The sequence below is a fragment of the Pongo abelii genome, chromosome 4, assembly GCF_028885655.2.
Source record: "Pongo abelii isolate AG06213 chromosome 4, NHGRI_mPonAbe1-v2.0_pri, whole genome shotgun sequence".
Lineage (NCBI taxonomy): Eukaryota > Metazoa > Chordata > Mammalia > Primates > Hominidae > Pongo > Pongo abelii.
The window spans coordinates 169,059,886-169,079,059 of record NC_071989.2 but is presented as its reverse complement, the minus strand read 5'-3'; the positions used below and the strand labels follow the sequence as shown (position 1 = coordinate 169,079,059).

General features: G+C 47.1%; 1 protein-coding gene across 5 annotated transcripts in view; it reads left to right on the top strand.

Annotated features, from left to right (window-relative positions):
- CCNJL (cyclin J like) overlaps positions 1 to 19,174 on the top strand; it is a 61,244-nt gene that overhangs the window by 14,454 nt on the left and 27,616 nt on the right. For 2 of the 5 annotated variants that reach the window (XM_054556171.2, XM_024247568.3), the window contains exons 3-4: positions 3,150 to 3,333; positions 17,725 to 17,938. In XM_054556171.2, coding sequence (XP_054412146.2) covers positions 3,150 to 3,333; positions 17,725 to 17,938 — 398 coding nt within the window. Of the gene's footprint in view, positions 1 to 3,149; positions 3,334 to 17,514; positions 17,611 to 17,724; positions 17,939 to 19,174 lie in introns of those variants that run through there. The other 3 variants (XM_024247569.3, XM_054556172.2, XM_054556170.2) reach the window with 2 other exon arrangements.

Here is a 19,174-nt window from a genome sequence, read left to right as displayed (position 1 = left end):
TGCGGATCTGCTGTCCCCGCCTGACCTTAGATAAGGCACACATAGAGCAGAGGACTTGCAATGCAGCCTCCAAGTTGGTGATGGTGTAACATGGACTTCCCCTTGAGCAGAGCTGACACCCTGGGCAGCCACCAAGCTAGGTGAGAAGGCGGGGGTTGGTGGAGCAAAGCTGTTGACTTGGCGTTGAAATTTCTCTTCGGCCTCTCCTTTTGTGTTAACTTTTGGTTTTGAAATCATTTCAAACTTAGAGAAGAGTTGCAAGCATAATATGCAATTTTGTGAACATTTTAACACATTTGTCCTGTCATTCTTTTTCTCTATTTATATTTCTTTTCTTCAACCAAGTTGCAAAAATAATGCCCCATTATCCCTTAATACTTCAGGGTTTATTTCTCTGGTGTTTTTTTGTTTGTTTGTTTGTTTTTTTGTAAATAGAGACAAGATCTCACTGTGTTGCCAGGTTGGTCTCAAACTCTTAGGCTTAAGCGATCCTCCCGCCTTGGCCTCTTAAAGTGTTGGGATTACAGGCGTGAACCACTGCACCCAGCCATGGTTACTTTTAAGATTGGCTCTGAAGCGGTTTCTGCTGGAATTTTTGTCAGATCACTAGGGACATCTATCTTCCCAGGACCTCCCCAGAGCCATGTTTCAGGAAGAGGGGATTCAGCCTTCTGGTTAGGAAGGAAGAAGCCAAGCAGTCACTGGTGGGCTTTGCTGGCTTCAACTGTGGGGAAGGCAGAGCTCTGGCTAATTTTCTGGGGCCATCTTCTTGGCTTGGTTGTCACACAGTGCCCACGAAAGCAGCCTGTTTATCCAGTGGTCATTTAGTAAGCCTCATGTGTAACCTGCAAGACCTGTGGGAGGCTCTGCCAGGAGAAACCATGACCCAAAACCTGCCCTGAGGCCCTTAGCATAGCTGAAGATATAGTCATATCAAACCACTTAACAGCCATATGTTAATGGCCATAATAGCCATTTAATGTTAGTAATGATAGTCCACTTTTAATGGGTGCTTACCATGTACTGAGAGCTTGAGATCCCCTCCATTAGCTAAGTCCTCAGGCAACTCCTTCCAGTAGGTCCTATACTTATCCCCATTTTACAGATGGGACATGCAAAGTTTAGAGAGTTACATACCTTACCCAAGCCCACACAGCTAGTAGGCAACCTGGCTCCAAAGCTCACTGCTACCACTATACCAAAGACAGGTCCAGTTGCCCAAGGAAGTCTTAAAAAGCTTCAAGGAGGAGGTGCTGTTTGATTTGGGTTTGAAGGATGAGTAGAAGTTTGCCAGGCAGAGACAGGTGTGAAGTTCATCTCTCTGCAGGGTCCAGGGCGGCTAGGGAGAGTCAAGCATTAGTGGCCTGCAAGGGGCGGCCTGGTCAGTTGTGGGGAGGACCGGGAGATGCACCAGGAACACTGGCTTTGAGGATGTGGGTCTTCCTAGATGTTTGAACCTTATCCTGAGAACCCATGGAGGGCAATGAGAAGGGTGGGGAGGAGAGTGCCAGCTCCCTGGAAATGCACCCTGGCCTCAGGGACTAGTTATTACAGTTATTGCGGCCACCCCAAAGTGATGGCATCTGAACTAGAGGAGGAAGTGAGGATACTTGACAGGTTGTAGACAATAGGGTCAAAAGGACCAGCGAACAAAAAGCGTGGAAGATTTCAAGTTTCTTGCTAGTTGGAACAAAGTAACTTTCCTTAGCTGAGCTTGTTCAGCCTTTTTCATAGTGAACATTACTCTTGGAGGGCCCCTTCTGGAAACTGTCAGTTGAAGGACTCCCTCTGCCCTGTAAGTGAAGGGAATTGATGTTCATTGGGCACCTGCAGAGTGCCGGCGACTGTGAAATGCCTTGTGTGTGTTATCTGGCTTGATTATTAAAGTTGCTTCAGAAAGAAAAAGGATGAGTTAAATGTACTGACCAAGGCACTGGTGGTTCTTGAATGTCTGTGCATGTTTATTCCTGCATTTAACACACTGTTTTTAGCAGCCAGCTGCATGCTACACACTGTGCTAGCCACCGCCTAAGGGATGAACAAAATTTGTGTACACAATTGGGGATGAACAAAAATTGTGTCATGGAGCTTATAGTTGAGCATCAGGCTCAAGTGGAGAACTTGTAAAGCATAGATAGGTGCCCAGCTCCATCCCCAGGAATTCTGATTCGGTGAGACAGGAAATAGAGGGTGTATTAGGTCCCTAGGGCTGCTGTGACAATGCGCCACAAACTTGGGGCTTTATTCTCTCACAGTTGTGGAGACCGGAAGTCTGACATCAGGGTGTCAGCAGGCCACGGTTCCCTCTGAAGGCTCTAGGGGAAGATCCTTCCTTGCTCTTCTATCATTTGGCAGCAGCTGGCATTTTATCTGTGGTCTTCCTTGGCTTGTAGCTGCATCATTCCAATTTCCGCCTCCATCTTCACAAGGCCTTCTCCTCCTTGTCTGTCTTCACCTCGTCTTCCCTTTATGTGTCTCTGTCTCTGTTTACTCTTCCTATAAGAACACAAAACACTGATTAGCACCCATCCTGATCTAATATGACCTCATTTTAACTTGATTGCATCTGTAAAGACTCTATTTTCTTATTTATTTATTTATTTATTTATTTATTTATTTATTTATTTGAGATGGAGTCTCGCTCTGTCGCCCAGGCTGGAGTGCAGTGGCGCAATCTCGGCTCACTACAACCTCCGCTGCCCGGGTTCAAGAGATCTCCTGCCTCAGCCTCCCGAGTAGCTGGGATTGCAGGTGTGCACCACCATGCCCAGCTAATTTTTGTATTTTTAGTAGAGTCAGGGTTTCACCTGTTGGCCAGGATGATCTCGATCTCTTGACCTCGTGAACTGCCCTCCTTGGCCTCCCAAAGTGCTGGGATTACAGGCGTGAGCCACTGCGCCCGGCTGACTATTTTCAAATAAGGTCACATTCTGAGGTTTTGAGTAGACAAGAATTGTCAGGGAAATACTATTCATCCCAGTACAGGGAGGGAACCCCTTTTTAAATAGGTCCCCAGGGGATTCGAATGCGTGTGGTCAACTGGCAACCCATTTGAGAAACCTTGGACTGTAGATGGGTAGGGAAGTAGAGTCTCAGCGAGGGGGTAGTGGTGCAGTCACCCTACTGTCCCATTTTGGGCTTCTCATTAGGGTCGAAGCTCCCAGGAGAATCCACAAAAGGAACCTGGAAATCGGGGACAGGAGCTGGAGGTGTGGAGGGAAGAGCTTTGGAGCCACTCCACAGAGTGATCCCGGAGGAAAGCAGAGAGATCCAAGAACTGGACCTGTGACAGAGAACCAGCATGGAGGGACACGTCGGGACCTCTTCCCCTGGGTAACAGAGGGCGTGGGAGGATGAGGGGCACCCCAGTCCTCCACTCCAGCAGGTATGGGGGATGTGGTCCTGTAGGAAGCTGGCAGAAGTAAAGAATTCAGTTGGGGGGTGTGGTGTCTTTTAAAAAAGGCCATGAATGTTGTCTGTGGGGGTGTTTGGAGGCCCCAGAGCCATGGGTTGTATGGGAGGCCAGGTCTGTGGGGATGTTTGGAGGCCCCAGAGCCGTGGGTTGTATGGGGGGGCCAGGTCTGTGGGGGTGTTTGGAGGCCCCAGAGCCGTGGGTTGTATGGGGGGGCCAGGTCTGTGGGGATGTTTGGAGGCCCCAGAGCCGTGGGTTGTATGGGGGGGCCAAGTCTGGGGGGGGTGTTTGGAGGCCCCAGAGCCGTGGGTTGTATGGGGGGGCCAGGTCTGTGGGGATGTTTGGAGGCCCCAGAGCCGTGGGTTGTATGGGGGGGCCAGGTCTGTGGGGGTGTTTGGAGGCCCCAGAGCTGTGGGTTGTATGGGAGGCCAGGTCTGTGGGGGTGTTTGGAGGCCCTAGAGCCATGGGTTGGATGGGGGGCCAGTGGGGGTTGTGCAGGCATGTGTGTGGTCACTGTGGATGCCCTGGCAGCTGTGGCCGGGCCTGGTACAGAGTTTGCCGAGAAGGGCAGTGGCTCTGGCTCCCGGGGATGAAGAGGTGTGCTTGGAGCTGGCCTGCCTGCCATCTCCCCCGGAGTAGTACAGACGCCCACTGCGGATGTGGTGCCTGGGTTACCTTTCACTCTGCTAGAAGGAAGCTACAGACTGGACTTCAGCAGGAAGGGACGTTAACGGGCATTGTTGGCCTTATGTGACACGGGCCACCCTCTCAAGAATGTTGAAATAGTGTTCCCACAGAGGTGTTGATGCTTTACGGAAAATGCCTCCTTGGGCCTTATGAAGCAATCGGGGCAGAGAGAGGAAGGAGGGTGAGCCTCCTGCCTTGCTGGGCCTCCCAGGTCATGCTGTGTGCTGAGGCCTCTGAAGAGCCAGCCTTTCTCCCCCTTTCTTTGCCCCTTTACATTTGCAAGTCTCCACTTCCTGTTGGTCACCTTGGTTACACATGGTGTTTCTTCACCTCTCTGCGGTTCTTTGTTCTTAGACAAGACCCCTCTAGCTGTTGTCCCAGCCCAGGGCGTGGATTCCCGGGCTCATGTTGGCAGCAGTAGGGATAGGCATGGTAGGGAGGTTGGAGGAGGAGAGCAGAGTGGTTTCTCTTGGTGGCTGGTGTTTGAGAGCAGCTGAGCCCTGCTTTACTGCACCTTGAGCTGTTTACGAAGTGGTTGTCACCCTCCAAGTATTGTCACACCCCAAGCCCTGGCCCGCCCTTCTGATGTCCAAGCCCAGGATTTACCACTCACCTGCAGTGTGGCCTTGGCAGTTATACTTCTGTGCCTCAGTTTCCTGGCTACTAGGGCTAGTGCTGGTTCCATCTCGGAGGGTGGGTATGGGGACACAGCAAATGCACATAGCATTTACGTTCTAGTTGTAAGGGAGGAGATAGTCCCATGAGAGAGAGAGAAGTGGACATGCGTGCGCACAGAGAAACAGGACCGGATGTGCATATGCCGACATGTGTACATACTCTGAGTACTTACCTGCTGGTGGAATTGCTGGAGACTTTAGTTCTCTTTGTGCTCCTCTGTATTTTCTAAAATTCCTATAGTGATTAAGTATTTTATAATCAGTTAAATAAAACATTATTATTATTATTATTTTCTGAGATGGAGTCTCGCTCTGTCACCCAGGCTGGAATGCAGCTCACTGCAACCTCCACCTCCCGGGTTCAAGCAGTTCTCTTATTTCAGCCTCCCGAGTAGCTGAGGCTGAGGTTACAGGCGTGCACCACCACGCCCAGCTAATCTTTTTGTATTTGTAGTAGAGACGGGGTTTCACCATGTTAGCCAGGCTGGTCTTGAACTCCTGACCTCAGGTAATCTGCCTGCCTCGGCCTCCCAAAGTGCTGGGATTACAGGTGTGAGCCACCATGCCCAGCCTAAAACATTATTTTGAAAGGAAAATACAAACAAACCTAAACTATCACATGGAGGGTTAAAATACAGTGTTTTGAGAACATAGTGTCTAGAAAACAGTACAGTCAGAAGATCCAGGTTCAGATTCACCATTTATTAACTGGGTGATCTTAAGCAAGTTACTTTGTCTGTCTGAGCCATCCTTGTCTGTAATGTAGGGATGCTGGTAATCTCAGAACCCTTTTCTGTAGGAAGCATATTTTGAGATTGTGTGACACAGAATATGTATTGAGAAACATTGCCTTTGAAATGACTGCTAGGTGCATAGTTTATAATTTTTGAAGCTTCCAATCTTTGTGGGTCTGTTGGAGAATTAGAGTACAAGATGCATGGAATGCAGTGTCTGCCAAATTATAGAAAAAATATATTAAATTGTATATATACATACATACAGACTTTCAAGTTGTATATACAACTACTATATATACTATATATATATACACACATGTTTTGTATATATATATACACACACACACGTTACATATATATACACACACACACACATATATACACACGTTAGAGACAGGGTCTCACTCTGTCACCCAGGCTAGAATGCAGTGGCATAATCGTAGCTCACTGCAGCCTCAAACTTCTGGGCTTAAATGATCCTTTCACCTCATCCTCCCAAGTAGTTAGGACTATAGGTGCTCACCACCATGCCCAGCTAATTTTTATCTTTTGTAGAGATGAGGTCTCCCTAAGTTGCCCAGGCTGGTCTCAAGCTCCTGGCCTCAAGTGATCCTCCCACCTCGATCTCCCAAAGTGCTGGAATTATAGGCATGAGCCACCACGCTTGGCCTCAAATTAGATATTTTTAATGTATATCTATCTGTATGTATAGAGATATCTATATATCTCATAAGGCTCTATAAAACTATTCATCATAATGAGCAATTCCAAATACGCATAAAGACTTGCAGGAAGGTATGAGAAGATGGAGGAGCTAAATTTCAGGGGAAAGAGAAGGCTGTGTCCTTCCTTGCCCTAGGATGGCGTGTGCCTCGGTCTACCAAGTAGCAACAGAGGGTTTCCAAGGAGGAAGCAGTTTAGTGTTTTTGTTGTGTTTTGTTTTTTAAAGAGACGGGGTCTTACTGTGATGCCCTGGCTTGAATGCAGCTCCTATTCAGAGGTATGATCCCAATAGTGATCAGCATGGGGGTTTTGACCTGCTCCATTTCCAAGTCGGGCCAGTTCACCCCTCCTTAAACAACCTGGTGGTTCCCCACCGATGGGAAGTCACCATATTATATACATAATATATAAGGGACGGGCACCTGGATCTCCCAAGGCAGGACACCCAGCACTTGGCTGCCTGGGGCTTTCTGTGAGCTGCCATGTGCTTTTTGTAAGCCTCTCCTAGGCTCCTGATGCCATGGCCATGTGGACGTTCTTACCAGGGCATTTCTGCAGGTGAAAGCTGTGGTTCTTAATCTCAGCAAGCTTTTCAGTAAATCTCTAGGTTTAGAATCATCGAATTATTAGGCATCACGCCAGGGATTTTTGCGAGTCTCGCCTTGTGGATGCACTGGAGTTTCATTTTCTCCAGCATACCAGGTGCTCCGCAGCCAGCACCCTCAGGCGCCTTTTCCCAGAGTCAGCTTTCTGGGATGTTGTTACTCTGCCCCCTGAGAGGGAGGAGGGCAGGAGGAGTGTCCTGTGGATAAATTCAACCTAGAGTTTTCCAAAGTTATATTAGTTTTTTGACGAACAAATGTTTCAGGACCTCTATGGGCTAATATAGGCTTCCTTTAAGGAGCAATGTAGTATACGATGTTTTGCCAAACTGTGGCCCACAGAACCCTTTTTTTCAGGGAGCATATCTTGGGACTGGTGTACCACAGAACACACATTGGGAAACACTGCCTTTGAAAAATGACTGCTAGGTGCACAGTTTATAATTTTTGAAGCTTCCACTTCTCCATAAACACTCACTAACCCGCTTCCTCCGTGGAAACCCACTGTTGCTCTTGGGTAGACTGAGGCACATGTCACCCCAAGGCAAGGACAGAGCTTTCTCTTTCTGCTGGAATCCAACTCCCTCACTTACTTACTTTCTTTCTTTCTCTCTCTCTTTCTTTCTTTTTTTTTTTTAGTAAAGATGGGGTGTTTCTATGTTGCCCAGGCTGGTCTCATCAAGAGATCCTCCTGTCTCAGCCTCCCAGAGTGTTGTGATTACTGGTGTGAGTCACCGCACCCAGCCCCTGCCCTGTTTCTTATGCCTCCTCGCTGGTCTTCATGAGTACTGGGAATTGCTCATTATGATAAATAGGTTTATACAACCTAAGATCAGGAACAAATAATTTTTTTTCTCACCTGTTCAAGTATTTGCCATTCCTGAAATATGGAGGTTTTTGTAATTATCAGGTGTTCCTTTTGTATCAGGTATTGGGGTCACAGAGCTGAACAAGACAAGCCCAGTCCCTGCCTTTATGGTGGTTACAGTCTAGCAGGCAGGAGGATAGTAAGAGTGAATGAATGAGTAGATAAAAAGTCCTAGGTGCTTGGGGAGGATCTCACAGAAGCATGAGCCTGAAACACCTTTTTCAGAAGTGACTTTTAGGCCAGGCATGGTAGCTCATGTATGTAATCCCAGCACTTTGGGAGGCCGAGGCAGGCAGATCACTTGAAGTCAGGAGTTCGAGACCAGCCTGGACAACATGGTCAAAACCCCGTCTCTACTAAAAACTACAAAAATTAGCCGGGTGTGGTGGTGGGCGCCTGTAATTCCAGCTACTCGGGAGGCTGAGTCTGAGAATCACTTGAACCTAGAAGGCAGAGGTTGCAGTGAGCTGAGATCGTGCCACTGTACTCCAGCCTGGGCAACAGAGCAACACTGTCTCAAAAAAAAATTAAATGAATAGAAAAAAAGAAGTGACTTTTAAGCTGAGATCTGAAGGAAGAGTGGATTAATAATGAGAAGTAAAACCTCAAGGCAATTAGAAGAAAACAATGCAGTGCAGGACATTAAAGGTTAAACCGAGGACTTCACTTCCTCCCCTAATAGAAGAAACCAAGGGTGCCTGGCGGAACTTTCATAGTACATGTCACCTTCTAACCCCTCCAAGGTTAGCCTCAAAATGCTTTCAAAGCCTGTGTGTGAAGAGCACGTGCTGAATTTTCTCCTCCCCCTCCCCGGCTATGCAGCAGTGATAGGTATGGTTCTCTTGGGGGCAGTCTCTGCCCTGCACATCTGGCTGTGGGCCCAGGGTCTTGAGTGACTGCATTTCACCTAGCCTCACCTGCACTCCCGGGCACGGCTGAGCCCAGCACAGGTATGGGAAGTGTTTGTCACTCTGCCAAGGTCAGCACCTGGGGACGGGGGTTGGGAAGAGCAGCCGAGGACCAGACACATGCCTGGAATCTTCAGAGACCTGTCCAGGCAGCCCTGCTGCCTCTCTGTCTCTCCGTGTGGCTTAGTTTGGGGCTTTAGGTGGGCTGTGATTCATGAGTCCTTGGCCTTTTCTGGGGCACTTTCCCTCTCAGGTAATCCTCTTTCTGCTTGAGAACCCCCGGGCAAAACTCTTGGGCAGCAAGGAGAGTGGTTTCTAAAGGGGCAGCCACCTCTCCTTCCCCCAGAATGGCTCCTCTGGTCTCAGAAATGCTGGCTCACACGTCACAGTAGGGTTTCCCACTTGGGGGGGCAGTGACCTCTGCCATGGGTTACCCTAAGGAAGGAAGCCAGGGTAGATAAGGGAGTCCCAAGGGGAAGGGAGGGCATAGAGGGCCACAGGCAGAGGGAAGATTCCTCAAAACACTCTCCGTGTATTCAGATGTCCATTCACTCAGCCAGCAGCTACTCGTTAGCACTTACTCTGTGCCAGGGACCAAGGGTATGGCCAAGGGCAGGAGAGAAGAGCAGCTCCCTCCCTCATGGAAACCCCCTTCTGTGGGGGGCAGGGGACAGTTCCTAAACATGCTTCAATGTGCAGTGGCTGCTGGCGGTGGGAAGCCCACAGGAGGCTGCTGGGTAGGAGGGAGGTCAGGGATGGCCTCTGAGGAATGGTCTGAACAGGGACCTGAAGGAAGAGAAACAGCCCACATGCCCAAAATCTGGGTTTGATGACATCACGGCACAACCTTATGGTGAAAAACTAGGCAGCCATTGTAGACATTGTTTCCCATGCTCTCTGAGGGGCAAGTGGGAAGCAGTTGTAGATTGCTATGTTGTTTTATGAGAGTTTGCACAAAGAAATATCTGAAGAATCCAGGTAGTACCTAGTAGTACTTCTCTCTGAATCCTTCTAAGTGAGGGATTATGAATGATGTTATTCTTTTTTTTTTTTTTTTGAGACAGAGTCTCGCTCTGTCGCCCAGGCTGGAGTACAGTGGCACGATGTCCATTCACTGCAAGCTCCGCCCCCCGGGTTCATGCCATTCTCCTGCCTCAGCCTCTAATTTTTTTGTATTTTTAGTAGAGACAGGGTTTCACCATGTTCGCCAGGATGGTCTCGATCTCCTGACCTCGTGATCTGCCCACCTCGGCCTCCCAAAGTGCTGGGATTACAGGCGTGAGCCACCGCACCCGGCTGGTTATTCTTTGTAAGATTCGTCAGTGAACATATAATTTATGATTAGTAAAAAGAAAAAGAAAGGAAAAGAAAAAAATGGAAAATTCCTTCTGGAAGGGGCTTTGCATTGTAGGAAGATGAAGTGGGATACTTACTGGGCATGGGGTGTTATTATGACGGGGCTGATTTTGTTAAAGGGATGATGTGGGGTTGCTAGGAAATCTTTGGGGATAAATTTTGAGCTGGGCCTTAACACAGTGGCTATCTAGTCTTTTTGTTTGTTTGTTTCCAAACTGAAAACATAGTAACTGAAGTAATAAAGTGGTTATGCATTGAGCATTTTTGAAAAATTCAGGCTGTTGAAAAGCATGATCGTGAAAATCATGCAAGATCTCAGTGCCCATCTCGACCTCCCCTCCGTAGCCACTGTTCATATTTTGATGTATGTTTTCTAAGTTTTTTCTAGCCCATAGCTATTATGTTAAAAAAATAATAATAATAAAGGACTGTGATGACAAACAAAAGCAGGGGTTTTTGTAAGGTGGATTTCTTTTTCCCGGAACTCCACCACGGCCATCTGTCCATGCCTCCACCTGTTCATCTCTAGATACTCCTGCAACAGATGGGCTTCCCTGAGTCAGGTGATCAGGGGCCAACAGCTGGGGAGGGAGAGTGATCAGGAAGTGTCTGCCCTTCCCTCCCCTCCCACCTCAGCCCCGTTCTTCTCCAGCCTCCCCCCAGCCTTTCTGCTGCCCACACTCTGGCCGCCTGTGGCCCTGCCAGGCATGCTGAGGGGAAGGTCACCCTGCCTGGCCCGGTTCCTGCCCGCCCAGCGCCTGCCTGATTGCTGAATGCCTGCCAAGCGCCTGCCTAATCTGGGGAGAGCTTTAGAAGCCGCCCTAGGGCAGGCTGCTCTTTTGTTTCTGGAATCCAGGCCACTCAGCAGAGGGGCTGGCTTCCTGCACTGCGCTGCTGCGGCCTTCCAGTGGACTTAGGTCAAGAGTGCCTGGGGAGGAATGCAGTCCCTTAGAGCAAAGGCCTTGTAATGAATGCCTTCCCTGCACCCCCTAATTGGGTTAGCGAAGTGATCAGCTGGATTCTCAAGCTAAACAGGATAGGCATGCTGCAGTCCTACATTGTTATTTCTATGCCAAAGAATCTCCCTTTTCCCAGTGAGGGGAACAAGCTGAGGCTCAGAGCTGCTAATTCTACTTGGTTTGAGGGCTCTGCAGAGGACACACTGACAGAGGCGCCTCAGCTCAAAGGTAGAAAGCCTCACTGTACGTTTCTCAAAGCAGGTTTCTTTGAAAGCCCAAAGAGCCTTTGACAGAGATAGATCATTTCAACTTCTCTGAGACTTAATTCCCCAGCTTGAGGGAAGAGGAAGGGCCACTAGGCTTGCTGAGCTGCTGTTAACACCAAATACTCTCCATTTATGGCAGCGTGACCCCCATTTCTCAGATAAGGACACTGAGCATCAGTTCACATGCCCAAGGTTAGTAAATAGTGGAACTAAGATTCTGACCCAGAACTGCGTGACCTCACACTCTGTAGGTATCAAGCTAATCCTCGGTATGTGGGGGCGGGAGGTGAGGTGGTTGGTACAGGGAGTGACTCTGTATTTATTCTTTCTTATTCGATACATATTTATTGAATATCTGCATCTGTGCCAGCTACATAAATAAGTAAATTTTTGGCCACAAAGGAAAGACTACCAAGAGAATAAGGGGAACCTGATTTAGAATGATGGAGAGGTCAGAGAAGTCTTAGGAAATGACATTTAAGTCAGTATTTGAGGGACAAACAGAAATAGGGAGAAAAAGCATCCCAGGGAGCCAGTGTTCTAGCTTCAAAATCCTGCCCTCTTGAGACTAGCCCCTTCCAGCACGCTGTACCTACTAACCCCTACTTGACATATATTGCTGTGCATTCCAATGGTCCATAACTTTTTCTTTTTTCTTTTCTTTGCTTTTTTTTGAGACAGAGTCTCACTCTGTCACCCAGGCTGGAGTGCAGTGGTACAATATTGGCTCACTGCAACCTCTGCTTCCCGGGTTCAAGTGATTCTCGTGCCTCAGCCTCCCGTGTAACTGGGACCACAGGTGTGCACCACCACGCCTAGCTAATTTTTGTATTTTTAGTAGAGACGGGGTTTTGCCATGACGGCCAGGCTGGTCTTGAACTCCTGGCCTCAAGCGATCCGCCCTCCTTGGCCTCCCACAGTGCTTGGATTACAGGCATGAGCCACTGCACCTGGTCCATAACTTTTTCTTTTATGCACCAATGGCTTGCTTTGAGAATCTGCTCAAGGCAAAGGACGCTTCCCCCAGGAACATGTACAGGAAAGACGTTCTTTGTGTTGCCTTGAGTTCTCTTCTCTCACTTGGCTCAAGGGAAAGTCTGGAAGGCTTTGAGCTTGGCCTGTTGAGTGGGGAGGGAGGTCAAGACGTTGCCTATCTGACTTGTGTTTTGGGGCTTTGGACTGCACTGATGAAGGCAGTGTGGCCTGGCCAAAGGTCACTTGGCTAAGGCTAATTTCCGGCAGCTGCAGCCCACCAGACACCAAGGATCTATGACTGTGGCTGCTGCTTGTCATGACCCTAAACTTAGAGCCCTGTGCTTAGAGGAAATACCCACGTAGTCTGCAAGCTTGTGGGGGCTGCTGGAAGGTAGGAGCACTGTTGAGGGGAGCTGCCGCCCCACGCTGGCTGCTGCTACCAGCTGTCTGGCCTTACCCTAGGAAGAAGCTGGCCAAAAGATCTCTATGCAAGGCTGCTCAGACCAGGCCAATGCCCTGCTCTAATCCCTTCAGTTTCTATTGCCCTCAGAGTAGGGCAAGGCAGTTTTCTTAACACGGCACACAAGCTGGGCCCCTGCCCACGTTTCCAGCCTGTGTCTAGGCACACCCTGCATGGTTGGCTGTTCCCCAGATGGGACACTTGTGTGGCTTTGCAGGTGCTGTTTCTCCTAGTGAGAGATCCTTACCTTTCCTGCATCTTCAACAGGCAAATTTTACAACTTGGCTCAATCTGTCTTCTTTGAAGTTCCCACGGACTTGCTACTCTGTAGAGTTGGTCACCACTTCCCTCTGTTGGCCAGGACCTTCTGTATCCACCACTGCAATTCTTCCTTGCTTTCTTTACTGCCTCTCCCTCCCTCCCCACCCCTTCTGTCCTTCAACAATTAGTTATTGGGCACCTAACCCTGTTCTCTTCACACTGGGGTGCTGAAGTAACAGTGATGTGCAAAGGAGACCCAGACCTGCCCTCAAGGGGTTTGAACTCCATGTGGCTGCATACATTCATCAGACCATGAAGATGAAGAATACACAAGCACATCAGGTCTTTTCCTTAAAGAAGTTAAGCTGGGGCTAAAAGAGCTCCATGATTGACTGATTGATTGATTGATTTTGAGATGGAGTCTCGCTCTGTCACCCAAGCTAGAGTGCAGTGGCGTGATCTCAGCTCACTGCAACCTCCGCCTACCAGGTTCAAGTGATTCTCCTCCCTCAGCCTTCTGGGTAGCTGGGATTACAGAAGCGCGCCACCATGCCCAGCTAATTTTTATATTTTTAGTAGAGATGGGGGTTTCACCGTGTTGCCCAGGCTGATCTTGAACTCCTGACCTCAGGTGATCCACCCCCCTCGACCTCCCAAAGTGCTGGGATTACAGGTGTGAGCCACCGCACCCAGCCGAGCTCCGTGACTTAAAAAAATTAAAAATAAAAAAGTTTTCTGGTAAACCCAAGCAATTAAAAAAATATATTGAAAAAAGGGATACTTTGAAAGTCTCCTAATTCAGATCTTTTGCTAGTTAGATAAAGCCCAGGGACTCAGGGACTTTTTGAAACTCGATTTCTTCATGTATAAACATAATGGAGAAGAAATAATTTATTCAGGCTTTGAGAGCCTTCCATGAGCAAAGCTCTAGGACTGCGAAAAATAGCTGAGTCCTGGTCTCTGAGCTCTCTGGAGGATCAGGCCAGAGGAGAAGTAATCAGTGTGAAATCTCAACTCAAGCCTCACTTTCAGGAGGCAGGCCTCCCTCCCCTCAGAGATGATGGGGCCTCCCAGAGCATCTGTGGCTTTCTTTTGCAGTATTAGTTCGTCACAGTTTGGAATTCTGCAACTGTCTTGTTGCTGGATTGCCATCTCTCTCCCTTGTTGGACTGTGGACTCCATGACTGTGGGTGATACGTCTGTCTTGTTTTTTTATAGCAGCTTTATTGAGATATAATAATTCACATATCATAAAATTCACTTTTATTTTATTTTAATTTTTTTTTGAGACAGGGTCTGGCTCTGTCGTCCAGGCTAGAGTGCAGTGACACAATCTTGGGTCACTGCAGCCTCCTCCTCCTGTGCTCAAGTGATCCTCACACCTCAGCCTCCCAAGCAGCTGGGACTACAGGCACGCACCACCACAACAGGCTAATTTTTTAATTTTTTGTAGAAATGGGGTTTTGCCATGTTGCCCAGGCTAGCCTCAAACTCCTGAAATCAAGCGATCCACCCGCCTCAGCCTCCCAAAGTGCTCGGATTACAGGTGGGAGCCACTGCATCTAGCCAAAATTTAGCTTTTTTAACGTGTAATTAAGCAACCTAAATGTCCACCAACAGATAAATGGATAAAGAAAATGTGGTACGTATACACAGTGGAGTACTATTCAGCCATAAAAGAGAGTGAGATCCTGTCATTTGCAACATGGATGGAACTGGAGATCATTATATTAAGTGAAATAAGCCAGGCCCAGAAAGACAAATTTCACATGTTCTCACTTATTTGTGGAATCTAAAAATTAAAACAATTGAACTCATGGACATAGAGAGTAGAAGGATGGTTACCAAAGGCTGGAAAGGGTAGTGGCGGTTGTGGGGGAGGTGGGGATGGTTAATGTGTACAAAAAAAATAGAAAGAATGAATAAGACATACTATTTTATTGCACAACAGGGTGACTATAATCAATAATTGTACATTTCAAAATAACTAAGTGTGATTAGATTGTTTGTAACACAAAGGATAAATGCTTTCAGGGATGGATATCCCATTCTCCATGATGTGATTATTTCACATTGCATGCCTGTATCAAAACGTCTCCTGTACCCCACAAATCTATATACCTACTATGTACCCACAAAATTAAAAATAAAAAAATTAAAATGTGCAGTTTAGTTGTTTGCGTATTCACAGAGCTATACAATCATCACCACTATCTAATGACAGAACAGCTCTATAACTCCAAAAAGAAACCCCATACCCATTAGCAGTTATTTCCCATTAACTGTTACCCCTAACCTCTGGCAGCCACTAATCTACTTTCTGTTTGTATGGATTTGCCTATTCTGGACATTTCATATAAATGGAATTATATAATATGTGGCCATTTACGACTGGCTTTTTTCACTTAACGTAATGTTTTCAAGATTCACCCCTGCTGTAACGTGTAATATTCTGTTGTATGGATACATTACCTTTTGTTTATCCATTCATCAGTTGATAAGTGTTTGAGTTGTTTCTACTTGGGAACTGTTATGAATGATGCTGCTGTGAGTATTCATATACAAGTTTTTGTGTGGCCATATGTTTTCATTTCTCTTAGGTGTATATGTATATATATTCCAAGGACTAGAATGGCTGGGTCACGTGAGAACCCTACGTTTAACATTTTAAGGAGTTTCCAGACTGTTTCCCACAGTGGCTGCACCATTTTACTTACCCACCAGCAGTATATGAGGGTTCCAATTTGCCCCTATCCAGCACTTGTATATATATTTTCAGTTTTGTATTGATTTTTTTTACAGCAACCATTCTAATGAGTGTGAGGTGGTATCCTATCAAGGTTTTAATTTGCATTTCCCTAATGATTAGTAATGTGGCACCTTTTCATGTGTTTGTTGGTCATTTTTATACTTTCTTTGGAGAACTGTCTGGTCAGTTCATTGCCCATTTTTAAATTGGGTTGTTTGCCTTTTTATTGTTGAGCTGTAAGAGTTCTTTATATGTTCTGGATACAGTCTTTTATTAACGTGATTTTCAAATATTTTCCTCCATTTTGTAGGTTGTCTTTTTTCTTTCTGGATGGTATCTTTGGAAGCATAAACGTTTTAAGTTTTGAAATTCAACTTATGTATTTTTCCCTTGATGCTTCTTGTTTTAGTGTCATATCTAAGAAACCATTGCCTAATCTAAGGCCATAAAGATTTCCCTGTTTTCTTCTAAGAGTTTTATAGTTGTCAGTCTTACGTTTATGTCTGTGTCTATCTTATTCCAGATTGCATCCCCAGTGCCTAGAATAACGCCCAATGTAGAGAAGGTTCTTGATACTTACTGAGTAAAATGAATGAATGAATAGCTCTTTGAATGAATGAATGAATGAATGAGCAGATATCCCTTTCTAGTCCTGGATCTGCTGCTAGTTAAGTAAGCCCCAGGGTTGAGAGAGAGGTATTCTGTAGAAGAGGGGCACCAATTTGTTTCAATCTCATCCTGTTGTGAGCCTGCCATAAGTGAGCTTTCACATTCCTTTTCTGCCAACTTATTTCCTGTTTTCCTTCAATTTTACTTCTTTTTAGTTTCCTTCTTTGGCAAAATGTTGCAAAGACATTTCGTAAACAAGTAGTGTCTAGGCTGGGCTTGATGGCTCAGTCCTGTAATCCCAGCGCTTTAAGAGGCCAAGGTGGGAGGGATCTCTTGAGGTCAGGAGTTTGAGACCATCCCAGGCAACACAATGAGACCCCTGTCTCTACAAAAAATACAAAACAATTAGCTGGGTGCAGTGGTGCATGCCTGTAGTCCTAGCTACTTGGGAGGCCAAGGCGGGAGGATTGCTTGAGCCCAGAAGTTCAAGGCTTCTGTGAGCTGTGACTGCACCACTGCACTCCAGCGTGGGTAAGAGGGGGAGACTCTTCTCTTAAACAAACAAACAAACAAATAGTGTCTAATCTACTTTGATTAAACGGTAAATATGAGAGATACTGCATATAAGAACATTTTTATGTTGTAAAAATCTTTGTCGGTTTGATATCTTTTATTGGTTTTTCTTGAGTTAGACAAATAAAATAAGGTAATGTGGCAGTATATATATTGCAAAGTAGAAGTAAAAGTCATCTAATCACCTCCCAGGGGCGTGGGAAGTATCATGATATCTGAACTTACTGTTAGAAAAAAAATGTATATGCATGTAGAGAGAAAGAACGCAAATGTCAAAAATTAGGGAATTGAGGTGAAGGGTATTTGGGAGTTCCTTGTACTATTATTTCAACAACTTTTTTAGGTTGATTTTTTTCAAAAACCTGTCTCTCGTAATCCTACCCTCAGAAAGAATTAGATGTGGATCCTGAGAGGTCACAGGTGTGCTAGGCATTTTGCATACATTATAAATTTAGTTCTCAGCTCTCGAGGAGGAAACAAAGGTGATGGCAGGTGACCAGGGTCACACAACTTGGCTGAGTAGTGGAACCAGAATTTGGATGTGTTACTTCAGACCAGACCCTAGGGAATAAAAAAGAATTTGGACTTAGACCTCTGACCCTAAGGCCTTTATTCCTTTATGGCCTTGTGTATCTCAAATAGCAAACCTTTCCCATGGGAAGGAATGACTGGCTTCCTCTGTCATCCTCTAGGTCCCTGATACTTTATGAGCCTGTGCTTAGTGAAAGCAGATGGGAGATAGCCCAGGAGGGGCTGCCATCCTGGGACTTGCAGGAAAACTAAGAAGGGTATGGAGGGAATCGTTGCCTCCCATTCAGGCCCTGAGGTCCCATTTCCTGGGACAGCTGAGACTCTCAGGAGGCAGCCCTGACCGTCACCCCTCCGCCCCGCCTGTCCTCCAGGAACTGAAGCTGCCCACCTTCCGAGCCCACTCCCCACTCCTGAAGAGCCGCCGGTTCTTCGTGGACATCCTGACCCTGCTGAGCAGCCACTGCCAGCTCTGCCCTGCAGCCCGGCACCTGGCCGTCTACCTGCTGGACCACTTCATGGATCGCTACAACGTCACCACCTCCAAGCAGCTCTACACCGTGGCCATCTCCTGCCTCCTGCTTGCAAGTAAGCAATAACCTACATCTTCCTCCGCGCTTGTGCGGTCTCCTCCCCCTCAGTGCGCCTGGCTGCTTCCAAATCACTTTACATTTTGACGACCTTTGCACGTCTTATATGTTCATCCTTCACTGAGCGTTTTTTAGCATCAACATTTTTAGATGCAACATTTTTTAGCATCTTTAATGTACCAGACCAAGTGATAAGGATGTTAGCAGCTTGTCTCAATTAATCCACACAGTGGCCCTAGGAAACAGATACTCTTAGTATACCCCACTTTACAGAGGCACAGAGAGGTGACGAAGCCAGTTTTGGGCTGCCCGGGTAGTATATGGGGGACAAGATTTGAGCCCAGAACTGCATGGTGCCAGAACCTGTGCCCTCAACCTCCTGTCTCCTGCTTCCTGGTATGGGGGATCTGAATGTGCTGTGAGGGGAACCCTAGCAACCACTGTTCATAAGGTGTTTTGAAATGTGACTGCTTGATTTGGACCTAAGCAGGACCCATTGTGTGGTCACCAGGCCTGGGCACAGCCCTCTTGGGGTTTGCACCTTCCAAACAGGCCTCACTAAAAACACAGCATAGCTTTGGCCATCTGTCTGTCCGCCTTGGTAGAGATTACTGTGTTAATTTGCTGCTACTCGGATGATCTCCTTAAAACACAGTTCTGCCATGCCACCCTTCCACTTAACATCACCCCATGGTTTACTGGCAGTCTTAGGATAAAGACCAACACTTGAGTTCCTGCCTCTTTGCCCTGTGCCTTTCTCCTCATCACTTCCTGGGTTCCAGCCACACTGGCCAAGCCGTCTCTTGTCATAGAGCTTTGCACATGCTGTTCCCTCTACCTGGATTGCTTCTCGCTGCCTCCCACTGCCCATCTGGTTCTGGGTAGACATCACCCAGGCTCTACATCCCTGTGAAAACCTTCCCCCACTGCCCTCAGCAGGTGAGGTCTCCCAAGTATGCAGACCCTCAGCGTCATGTGCTTTGAATTAACAACCACCACCCCCCATGGATAGCAAGTTTCAGGGATGGAAAGGAGCTTGGCACATAGTAAGACCTCAAAAATAATTTGTGTAATCAATGAAACTAATGGAGCTAATGGTTCCTTGAGAGCCAGGCCTCTACACTTCTATAGGTTGCCCTAATGCAGAGGAATGGAATGCCCCAGAGGCCTCAGGCTCAAAGTGGCCAGGTACAATTAGGACATTTCTTTGACATCTGGTATTTTATCCTTGACA